The sequence below is a fragment of the Nomascus leucogenys genome, chromosome 11, assembly GCF_006542625.1.
Source record: "Nomascus leucogenys isolate Asia chromosome 11, Asia_NLE_v1, whole genome shotgun sequence".
Taxonomy (NCBI): domain Eukaryota; kingdom Metazoa; phylum Chordata; class Mammalia; order Primates; family Hylobatidae; genus Nomascus; species Nomascus leucogenys.
The window spans coordinates 45902793-45915002 of record NC_044391.1 but is presented as its reverse complement, the minus strand read 5'-3'; the positions used below and the strand labels follow the sequence as shown (position 1 = coordinate 45915002).

Genomic DNA, 12210 nt, shown 5'->3' with positions numbered 1-12210 from the left:
CCCTCTAGAGGCTGGCTGCTTGAGGGCCAAGACATAGTGGTGACTCAACAAACGCAGCGTGTTCTACGAGGAGTCTGCCTTAGGGATTCTGGAAGCTGCTGGTGGATTCACTCCCAGGCAGGGAAGCCTCTGTCCCTCACATACAACCTGACAATATGGGAAAGCAGCTAACCCCTTCTTTAATCTTCCCATCTTGCTCACCTTTCCACACACATAAGAGATTGTTTTGTTTTGGTTTTGATTTTAAATAATTTCAGATTTAGAAAAGTTACAAGAATAGTCCCGGTGCGGTGGCTCATGCCTGTGATCCCAGCACTTTGGGAGGCCGAGGAGGGTGGATCATGAGGTCAAGAGATTGAGACCATCCTGGCCAACATGATGAAACCCCGTCTCTACTAAAAATACAAAAATTAGCCAGGGGTGGTGGCGCGTACCTGTAGTCCCAGCTACTCGGGAGGCTGAGGCAGGAGAATCACTTGAACCAGGGAGTCAGAGGTTGCAGTGAGCCGAGATCGCGCCACTACACTCCAGCCTGGCGACAGAGCAAGACTCCGTTTCAAAATAATAATAATACTAACAATAATAATAATACAGAAATTCCTGTCATACCCTTCACCCCATTCTGTAATTGTTAAGATTTTGCTGTGTGTGTAGAGATTTTCTTTTTCTCTCTCTCTCTGTGTAGGTTGTGAACATGATGACCCTTTACTCCTAATGTGTATTTCCTAGGTAATACACATTTTGTATGTGATCACAATAATTAACTAACCACAATATAATAATCGAAAGCAGGGAAGTTAACATTGAAATATTATTATCTAATGCGTAGACTTTATTTAGATTTCTCCACTTGTTTCAATAATATCATTTATGTTAATTCTTTTTAATGGTCCAGGATTCTAATCCAGTGTTACATGTTGCATTTAGTTGTCATATCTCTTTAGACTTCTTTAATTTGGAGTATGTTCTCGGTCATTTTTTTTTTACCTCTTTTAACCTTGACATGTATGAGGAGTTGAGGCCAGTTATTTTTATAATTTGAATTTTTCTGATTTTTCCTCATGATTAGAGTCATGTTGTACTTCTTGGACAGGAATACTACAGAAGTGATCATGTGTCCTTCTCAATGTACCATACCAGAAGGTACACAGTGTTGGTTTGTCACATTAATGGTGATATTAGCTTTGATCACTTGATCAAGGCTATGCCCACCAGGCCGCTCCACTATAAAGTTATATTATTACTAAGTTTGTTGTAGAGAGATATTTTGAGATCACGTAATTAACCTCAAACTTTCATCCACTAGTTAGTATCCATTAATGATGCTTACGTGAGTCAATTACTTCTAATTATGGTTACTAAATGGTGATTTTCCAATTGTGTTCTTCCTTCCGTATTTATTGTAGAAGCTTTCCCTTTTCTTCATCTGGAGGATATCAGCACAAAAGTCCTATTTGCGTATAAAATAGGAGGTGCACATTAGAAACTTACACAAAGAATCACAAAGAAAATATCTTGGGAGATTGACTAGTTACAGAGAAACAGTTGTCACATCATGTGACAAAGTGATGTATCCACACAGACAGGAAACATCTGGGTTCCACTCTGGGCCAGACAGATTTCTGCAGTGTTCTCAGAATGAGGTATTGGCAACTAAGAAGACAAAGAAGGAAACTTCCAGAAACATGGTAAAACTGTCAAAACCACATGACATGATCTATATGTACTGTAAAACCTAACTCTTAATTTTGTTTATTCTGTGACAGTGAATCATATTATGTATTTTTAAATGAAGATGGAAAAGATTAGATGAGCGAATATGGTATGATGCCTTCAATTGAGTTATACCCAACTGTGATTTTCTGTAGTTTTTAATTTTCTGTCTTGATGAAACATGCAGTCAAGGAAGTTAGAAAATATATATGAGAAGTGGAAGGAATTAATATAAAAAGAAAAATTAACGAGCTAAAAAAGAAAAAAGGTAAAACTGATAAAGCTGATTTTAATAAAAATCAAAAATATAGACAAACCATTAGCAAACCTTATCAAGTCAGGAGGAAATGAACAGATATACAAATTAGGAATGTAAAAAGGGGAATAACCATATTATTAAGAAATGTTTTTGTAACACTTTACATTAATAGATTTCAAAGCTGGCATGCAAAGCATGATTTTCTCGGAATATATATATAAAACTGAAGAAGAGAAAATGGAAAGATCAATAGCTGTGAAAGATTAAAATACTTGAAAAAGTCCCTGTCCACCACTTCAACTATCAGGTTAGATAGGTCAATTGTTGATTTTTTATTGAGCCTTAAAGTGACTTCCAAGTAACACACTATTCTTTAGTTCAACACCCACCTGGGCAATATGGCAAAACCCCATCTCTGCAAAAAATACAAAAATTATCTGGGCGTGGTGTTGTACACCTATAGTTTCAGCTACTTGGGAGGCTGAGGTGGGAGGGTCCCTTGAGTCTGGTAGGTTAAGGCTGCAGTGAGCCATGATTGTGCCACTGCACTCTAGCCTGGGTGACATAGTGAGACCCTGTCTCCAGTAGATAGGTAGATAGATAGACAGACAGACAGACAGACAGATAGACTCTTCCAGGGGATTTATAAAGGAATAACCATTGCCACCCTTTTTTTTATATATATAAAGCCAACATTGTTGCATTGATTCCAAAAACTGGAAAAGGTGGCATTTCAAAAGAAAACCATAGCCCAACCTTCTTATGAATGTACATGCAAAATTAGCAATATGTTAAATAATGCATTATGATTGAGAAAAATTTATCCTGAAAAGTGTAAGTTCAATATTAAAGAATTTACTAATGAATTTTACCATGTTAATAGGACAAGGGAGAATACCATAGCCACCTCATAGATGGGAAAAAAGTATTTGATAAAATTCAACATCTGTTCTGGATTTTAAAAAACGTAATGAAATACAATGATTTGGATACTTTCTTAACTTGATAAGACCTATGTCTCAAGTGAAAAGTCAGTAGCAGACGTAATGGCAGAACTCTGCATACATTCCCATTCAAGTAACACCCTGTCCCTGCTTTGATTTGCTTTCGTCTAGAGTGCCTGCCAGTGCAGTTAATCAGGGAATGAAATAAGAAACAGAAGTATTGGACAAGACAAGAAAAAACTGTATTTGTGGATGAAATAATTGTCTATCCCAAAAGCTCTGGCAGATTAACCATTATAGTTATTAAGGAAGTTCAATAAGGTGGCTGGTTTAAAATGACTGTAGGAAAATGGATTGATGACATTTTTTATTGCAGTCGGTAATTAAAAGGATGAAAATATGCCATTTAGAATGGTAACCGAAAACACAGTTGACTATCCAGTAACAGATATGAAAAGAAAATTGGAGTACCTATGTGAAAGCATAAAACATTACATTTTGAGATGTATAGAAAGTCTTGAGTAAATATTGAAGCCCTGTTCTTGGATTGGAAGTCTCAACAGTTTTCAAAATTGTCAGTATTATTTATATGAATGGACAAATTCAGTGCAATGTTAAGCAAAATCTTAAGGAGGGATCTCTTTGCCCCAAATTATAACAGAATAATTCCACAGTTTATGTTGAAGATGTAACATTTGAGAATATCTAGGACATTTATAAAAAATAAGTAATAAGAGGTAATGTACTAGACAAAGCTGTCAGACATACAGCTTCAGGAGATAGAGGCTATGACCTAAGAGGAAGAATAAGTTGAGGGAGAAGATACTGAGTTCACTTTTGTGAAACCACAATGGGTGGCAATGAGAGATCTATGATCTAGTTGTTTTTTTTTTTTTTTTTTTTTCTTCGAGACAAGAGTTTCCCTCTTCTTGCCCAGGCTGGAGTGCAGTGGCACGATCTCAGCTCACTGCAATCTCCGCCTCCTGGGTTCAGGCGATTCTCCTGCCTCAGCCTCCCGAGTAGCTGGGATTACAGGCATGCGCCACCATGCCTGGCTAATTTTTGCATTTTTAGTAGAGACGGGGTTTCATCATGTTAGTCAGGCTGGTCTCAAACTCCTGACCTCCGGTGATCCACCTGCCGCGGCCTCCCAAGTGCTGGGATTACAGGTGTGAGCCACTGTGCCCGGCCTATGATCTAGTTTTAAGTTTGTGACTGAGAGCATCTAGAGGATGGTATCTATATGGTAAAATATGGCTTTTGAGTTCAAATATTAGGGACTGATAAGGGTGTGTAAGTCACAATCATGTCACAGTGCTGAGATGGTGCCCATCAGATGGCTGCCATGCTGCTAGAAGAGTGCCTGACTGCAGGGCAATACTGCTTTCCAAAATTGACTTTTTTTTTCTTTTTTAAATTTCGATTCTTGCTCTGTCACCCACACTGGAGTACAGTGGTACAATCTCAGCTCCCTCTAACCTCCACCTCCCAGGTTCAAGCAATTCTCCTTCCTCGGCCTCCTGTGTAGCTGGGACTACAGGTGCGACCACCACACCCAGCTAATTTTTGTATTTTTAGTAGAGATGGGGTTTCACCATGTTGGCCAGGCTGGTCTTGAACTCCTGGCCTCAAGCGATCTGCCCACCTCGGCCTCCCAAAATGCTGGGATTACAGGCATGAGCCACTGCGCCTGGCCTGAGATTGACTCTTTACTAAGAAAGATAATGATTGACCTTCATCTTCAAGTGGATTCTCCCCATAGTTGCCCAGTTTTAGGGAGGAATTGGGGCTGAGGGAGGAAGGGAACTTTGTTTTTCACATTTCCTTACTTCATCAGGATAGGTGGCACTGATTTTGTCTGCCACACTTGGCTCTGTGTGCAGATGGGCATCCCCAGTAGGAAAAAATCTGTTTTTAAGTAAAAAAGGACAGTTACTAGACTAATTTTACCTTGTTGAAGGAAATTGAAGAAAATAGTCATCATAGTTTTACCATATGTATCCAATTACTGTTTCCTGCCTTCATCGTTTAGTCTGTATCTACAGCTGGAGGTGATTTTAGTAATCTACAGCTGGAGGTGCCTGTAATCCCAGCTACTTGGGAGGCTGAGGCAGGAGAATCCCTTGAACCTGGGAGGTGGAGGCTGCAGTGAGCTGAGATCACACCACTGCACTCCAGCCTGGGCAACAAGAGAGAAACTCTGTCTCCAAAAAAAAAAAAAAAAAAAAAAGTGCACAGCAAATGTTGCATTGCTCTCTTAGAAGGCAAATCTGTCTCTGAGAGGCAGCAAGACTGAGAAGTTATAAACCCAAGCGCCACAGCCAGGCTAGTCGGGTCTGTATCTCAGTGCTGCTGTGTGCTAGTTCTTCAGCTCTCTCAGGCAATATGTCTTTATCTAGAAATGGAGTAGGACTCGGTTTAGAGGGCAGTGTGAGGAATAAATTAGTCAATATGAGGAAATAACCTTGCACAGTGCCTAAGCTGAGATCAGGGCTCAATAACTACAAGCTAGGTTTTTTTTTTCTATTTCTATCAGTTTCTATGATGTGTCATAGTTTTATTTGTTCTTCCTGTGTAAGACCATGCTTGTTTTGATTCGTCATTATTGTAAATTTTGTTATTGTTATTATTGCTATTACCCAAATAAATATATAATTATGAGGCTATTGGAAAAGTTAGAAAACGAACACTTCAAAAATGAAATGTAAATTCCTTTCAATCCCTTCACTCAAAGAAAGCAATGTTAATATTTTCATAGATTTGGACTCATATAATTTAAAAAATAGAATTATGCTTCACATTGTATGTTATGACTTGTATTTTCTGCTTCAAAATACATCACAAATGTAGTTCCAAGTCGGAGTACACCACTCCATTATTATTATTATTATTTATTTCTTTCTCAGGCAGAGTCTCACTCTTTCGCCTAGGCGTGGGTTCACGCCATTCTCCTGCCTCAGCCTCCTGAGTAGCTGGGACTACAGGCGCCCACCACCACGCCCAGCTAATTTTTTCTGATTTTAGTAGAGACGAGGTTTCACCATGTTGGCCAGGCTAGTCTCGAACTCCTGACCTCAGTTGATGTGACTGCCTTGGCCTCCCAAAGTGCTGGGATTACAAGGTGTGAGCCACCGTGCCCGGCCTCCACTACTGTTTCTAATGCCTGCGTTGTGTTCCATTCTGTGGCTCACCAATATCAGCCTGCCAATCTTTTAATTGCTGGGACAGGCTGGGTGTGGTGGCTCACACCTATAATCCCAGCACTTTGGGAGGCCAGGGTGGGTGGATTGCTTGAGTCCAGGAGTCCAAGACCAGCCTGAAAAACATGGCGAAACCCTGTCTCTACAAAAAAATAAAATTACCAGGTGTGTTGGTGCACATCTATAGCCCTCCTACTCAGGAGGCTGGGGTGGGAGGATCACCTGAGCCTGGGAGTTCGAGGCTGCAGCAGGCCATGATCATGCCACTGTACTCCAGCCTATCTCAAATAAAGAAATAGATAAATGAAAGAAAAAATAAATTATTGTTGGGACATTTTGATTGCTTCCAGTTGTTTTACTTTTGTAAGCAAAGGTGAGATGAACATCCTTGTACCTTTATCTTTTATTTTGGCGAGACTAATTAGTTCCTTGAGACACATTACTGGATGTTGAAGAGTGGTTTAATGAGCGTGTGCACTCTAAGAATTCTGATAGGGCCGGGCGCAGTGGCTCACGCCTGTAATCTCAGCACTTTCGGAGGCCAAGGCGGGCGGATCATGAGGTCGGGAGATTGAGACCATCCTGGCTAATGTGGTGAAACCCCGTCTCTACTAAAAATACAAAAAAAAATTAGCCGGGTGTGGTGGTGGGCACCTGTAGTCCCAGCTACTCAGGAGGCTGAGGCAGGAGAATGGCATGAACCCAGGAGGCAGAGCTTGCAGTGAGCCGAGATCACACCACTGCACTCCAGCCTGGGCAGCAGAGTGAGACTCTGACTCAAAAAAAAAAAAAATTGTGATATAAATTCCCTTCAGAAAGCTGGAATATCCTACCTTCCTACCAGCAGTGTAAGAGATATGATTTCCATCTTTGCCAATCTTATAAGCCAAAAAGACCATTTTAATAATCTTGTGGAAAAGACTTTTACTAAAAATACTACCAGAAGCAGAAACTATAAGGGGAAAAAATAAAAAAGTTGACTATTAAAAATAACCAATAAAACTTGTTTGGTATTTGGAAACTAATGAACCCAGTTTAAGGACAAATGACAAATAAGGACAAATGTTATACTATAAAAAATGTTTATAACAAATATGACAAAGGATTAATAGCCTCAATATATAAAGAGCACTTGTAAATGAATTTTTGAAAACAACTCAGGAAAATCACAAGAACATAAAGAGATTGTTTTCAAAGGAAATGCAAGTGGCCAATAAATAGATGAGGAAAATGTCTTTCTCCATTGGAAATCAAAGAAGGGTAAAATAATAAATAAATGATAGGGATACTGAGACACAGAGAGACTAAGTAACTCATTCAAAATCACACATCAGTAAATGGCAGAGCCTGCATTTGAACCTAGGTTGTCTGGCTCCCGAGTCTGTTTGACAGCCTCTTTCTGTTTTCACAGGTGAGGAAATAGGCCTAGAGAGGTAAAGTGTCTAGCCCAGATTCTCTCAGTCAGTCAGACGAATTACTTGGCTTCAAACTTGTATCTGAGTCATTCCTTGGCTCAGGGAGTGACTCAGACCCAAGGGTCTTTGTGGAAGTTCCCCCTGTCCCAGTCCCAGAGCAGAGCCATCACTCAGCTATGTCTCCTGCACAGCCTCTGCAGGCTTTTCCCCCTGAGGCCCCAGGCAGTGTTTGGGGAGGGACGATTGGATGACTCTCACCATGGGATCTGCTTATCTTCAGGTTCTCTGGGTACCCTGCAGACCTCTGGATCCTGCCACCTTGTGGGACGGCAGGGCTCTCTAGCTCCTGCCAGCCCTTTGAGCCACAGGACCTTGGTCACAACATCTGCAGAAGGCCCTGCAGCTGAGTGTGACTTACTGTTGAGATATGGAGCTGTGAGCGCCTGGGCAGACCAGGTTAAAGACCCTCTGTCCAGGAGAAGGGAAGCTGGGACAAAAATTCCCTTCTGAAGGAATCACTCAGACCCTATACCTTTTGTCAGAGCAAAGACTCCCACGTAAAAGGAAATAGCTTCATCCCTGAGCCAGAAGCTGAACAAGACCAAACCTGAAGACATTACTCTTTCCAGGGACTCTCCATGGCTAAATGAAGGGAGGATGGTTGGCCCAAGATCCAGGGAGACAGAGTGAAGGGAGAGGTAGGGAGGCCAGAGTCTCGCTGCAGGTGCGATAGGCATGTTCTTTCAGGAGAAGGGGGCATCCGTCTAGCCCAGTGCATTCTGCTATCTTGTGGTATGGGGTGTGGCCCATCCACTCCTTTATTCCTGCTGGACCTTTCTAGACTTGCTCTCCTGTCATTTTGGCACCTCACCTGGCCTCTCGGAATGTGATGAGTTCACTCCATCCTGATTCAGAGGCAGAAAACGCCCTGGATTCTCAGAATGGTGGTGGTGGCAGAATTTATGGACCTACTGTATATAATTTTATTTGGTTTTGTTTTTTGAGACGGAGTTTCACTCTCATCACCCAGGCTGGAGTACAATGGCGCAATCTCAGAATTACAGACATGCACCACTATGCCGGGCTAATTTATATATATATATATATTTTTTTTTTGAGACGAAGTTTGCTCTGTCGCCCAGGCTGGAGTGCAGTGGCGCGATCTCGGCTCACTGCAAGCTCTGCCTCCCGGGTTCACACCGTTCTCCTGCCTCAGCCTACCAAGTAGCTGGGACTACAGGTGTGTGCCACCATGCCTGGCTAATTTTTTATATTTTTAGTAGAGTCGGGGTTTCACTGTGTTAGCCAAGATAGTCTCGATCTCCTGACCTTGTGATTTGCCTGCCTCGGCCTCCCAAAGTGCTGGGATTACAGGCGTGAGCCACCGCACCCGGCTAATTTTTGTATTTTTAGTAGAGACGGAGTTTCACCATGTTGGCCAGACTGGTCTTGAACTCCTGACCTCGAGCGATCCGCCCAACTCAGCCTCCCAAAGTGCTGGGATTACAGGCATGAATCACCATGCGTGGCCAGTTCTTTTTTTTGTTTTGAGACAGAGTTTCACTCTTGTTGCCCAGGCTGGAGTGCAATGGCGGGATCTCGGCTCACTGCAGCCTCTGCCTCCCAGGTTCAAGGGATTCTCCTGCCTCAGCCTCCCGAGTAACTGGGATAATAGGCATGCATCACCACGCTCAGCTAATTTTGTATTTTTAGTAGAGATGGGGTTTCACTATGTTGGTCAGGCTCATCTCGAACTCCCGACCTCAAGTGATCCACCTGTCTTGGCCTCTCAAAGTGCTGGGATTACAGGCCTAAGCCACCACACGTAGCCTTTTGTTTTTAACTAAACATTTTATTTGGAAATTTTTTTCCAAAAAAAAACAAGAATATTACTGTGGTCTCCTATGTATTCCTTACCTAGGTTCATCTATGTAAAGCCATGTTTGCATGTGCTCTCTTTCTATATACAAATATATATATATATATGGATGATTATATCATAAATATATCATTCTTATTCTTTCTTTTCGTTAACTACTTAAGACTAACTTGCAGACATGATGCTCCTTTACCCATAAGTACTTCAGGGTATATTTCCTAAGAATGAGAACATTTTCTTATATAACCAGTAGTTTTCAAAACCAGGCAATTAACACTAATTGCTAAGTCAGTGTTATCATGATTTAATAACCATGATAACTAGACTAATATAGAATATAGACTAGACTAATATAGAATACAGACTAGACTAATCCAGTCTACAGTCAGATGTCAACTAATACTGTCACTTTATAGCAACTTCTCTTTGTTTCTTTTTTTTTTTTTTTGAGACCAAGTCTCACTCTTGTCACCCAGGCTGGAGTGCAATGGTGTGATCTCGGCTCACTGCAACCTCTGCCTCCGGGGTTCAAATGATTCTCCTGCCTCATCCTCCTGAGTACCTGGCATTACAGGTGCCTGCCACCACGCCTGTCTAATTTTTGTATTTTTAGTAGAGACGGGGTTTCACCATGTTGGCCAGGCTGGTCTTGAACTCCTGACCTCAGGCGATCCTCCTGCCTTGGCCTCCCAAAGTGCTGGGATTACAGACGTGAGCCACTGTGCCTGGCCCTATAGCAACTTTTCTTTTTCCATTCCAGGATCAATCCAGGATTACACGCTGCCTTTAGGTGACACATCCCTTTAGTCTCCTTTAATCAGGAGCAGTTTCTCAGTCTTCATCTTCCATGAAGTCGACATTTTTGAAGAGTGTAGGTAGGTTATTTTGTATATTGTAACTCAGTATGGTTTTGTCTGATGTCTCCTCATTGATTAGGTTCAGGTATGCATTTGGGGTGTGAACACCACAGAAAGGATGTTGTACCCTTCACAGTGCATTATATCAGGAGGCACATGATGTCTTATATGTCATTACTGGTCATGTTGACTGATCACTTGACTAAGTGATACTGCCAAGTTTCTCCAAGGGAAAGTTGCTTTTTTTCCTTTTATAATCATTAAGTGTCTTGGGGTGTGGGGCATTTAGATACTATGCTAACCATGCTTTATGGTCTATGCTTTATGACCTGTACAATATTTCTAAGTATTTGAAACAAATAAGAGATAAAGGATATTTATTTGTTTGTTTATTTATTTGTTTAATTTTTGAGACAGGGTCTTACTCTGTCACCCAGGCCAGATTGCAGTAGTGGGATCATGGCTCACTGCAGTTTTGACCTCCTGGGCTCAAGTGATCCCCCCACCTAAGCCTCCTGGGTAGCTGGGACTACAGGTGTGCAACACCACGCCTGGCTAATTTTTTATCTTTTTTGTAGAGATGGGGTTTTGCCATATTGCCCAGGCTGGTCTCTAACTCCTGGCCTCAAATAAGGTGTGAGCCACCACACCCAGCTAAAAGCATGGATTTTTGTACAAGATTTACAAAGGGAATTTGCAATTTCCATGACAGGCCTAGCCCCTTACACTCTGTTCTCTGTTCTCTCTTTCTCCATCTTCTTCCCCCCACATTTCTACAGGTGTCAGATCTTTTTCCAAGAACAGCAGAAAATGATCGAATACCAGGTGAGTATCACATTAAGTAGCCCAGTTTTCCTTCCTTGGGAAACTGTCCTAGAAAAAAAAAAAAAGGATGCATTGTAAGTATGTACAGTTTGTATGTATGTACAGTTTGTACATACAGGCTGGGTTCTCAGGGAAGCTGACTCATAGATGGAGATTTTTCTCACAGGAGGTTTATTAGGCAGGCTCTTAGAACACCTGTAAGACAGTGAGGGAAGCTGGATTGGGCTGAGGGAGTTGTTGAACAGAGGCCTCAGAGGATATTATACTCTGGAGCTGGGATGGCCCTCAGCATTGTTGTGAATGGAGGCAAGGAGGCTTTTAGATTCTGAAATCAACTAATCATTGATTGTAGGCTGCCTCAAGGAGGGTAGATATCCTTGGATGGTGCGGTAGGTACCCTTTGGCCAAGGATAATTCTCAGAAAGGTTTTAAGCCGGCCGCTAGCGGTAGCTCACGCCTGTAATCCCAGCACTTTGGGAGGCCAAGGCAGTTGGATCACCTGAGGTCAGGAGTTTGAGACCAGCCTGGCCAACATGGTGAAAGCCTGCCTCTATTAAAAATACAAAAATTAGCTGGGCGTGGTGGCGGGCGCCTGTAATCCCAGCTATTCAGGAGGCTGAGGCAGGAGAATTGCTTGAACCTGGGAGGTGGAGGTTGCAGTGAGCCAAGATCATGCCATTTTACTCCAGCCTGGGCAACAAGAGCAAAACTCCATCTCAAAAAAAGAAAATAATAATGAAAGGTTTTAAGCCTGCAAGAGCCTGTGCTTCACGGGGATTGGGTTGAACACTACAGCCTCCTTTCTATATGTAGATACAACGGCAAGATACTTACACATACTGCTATAACCAACATGTTATCTTTATTTTTGGTAAAGATGAGGTCTTACTTAGAGCCATGCCATTTTTTTTTAACCAGATACGTAATGCTTCATCGTATGCAAGGGAATATGACTGATTTGACCAGTCCCTCATTTGATGGACATTTGGGTAGTTTTCAGACTTGATATTACAAGCAGTGATGCAAGGAACATTCTCTGTTGGATTACAGATGTACAAAGTGGAGAGTCCAAGAGTCAGTAACTGATCTTCCTGGTAGCCCAACAAAAAGGCAAATAC

The 12210-nt window shown here is 41.8% G+C and overlaps 1 protein-coding gene across 6 annotated transcripts in view; it reads left to right on the top strand.

Annotated features, from left to right (window-relative positions):
* ZNF793 (zinc finger protein 793) overlaps positions 1-12210 on the top strand; it is a 34885-nt gene that overhangs the window by 5537 nt on the left and 17138 nt on the right. For 5 of the 6 annotated variants that reach the window (XM_030822270.1, XM_030822272.1, XM_030822271.1 and 2 more), the window contains exons 3-4: positions 10171-10285; positions 11047-11092. In XM_030822270.1, coding sequence (XP_030678130.1) covers positions 11078-11092 — 15 coding nt within the window. In that variant the 5' untranslated portion in view covers positions 10171-10285; positions 11047-11077. The remainder of the gene's footprint in view (positions 1-10170; positions 10286-11046; positions 11093-12210) is intronic. The other variant, XM_030822273.1, reaches the window with a different exon arrangement.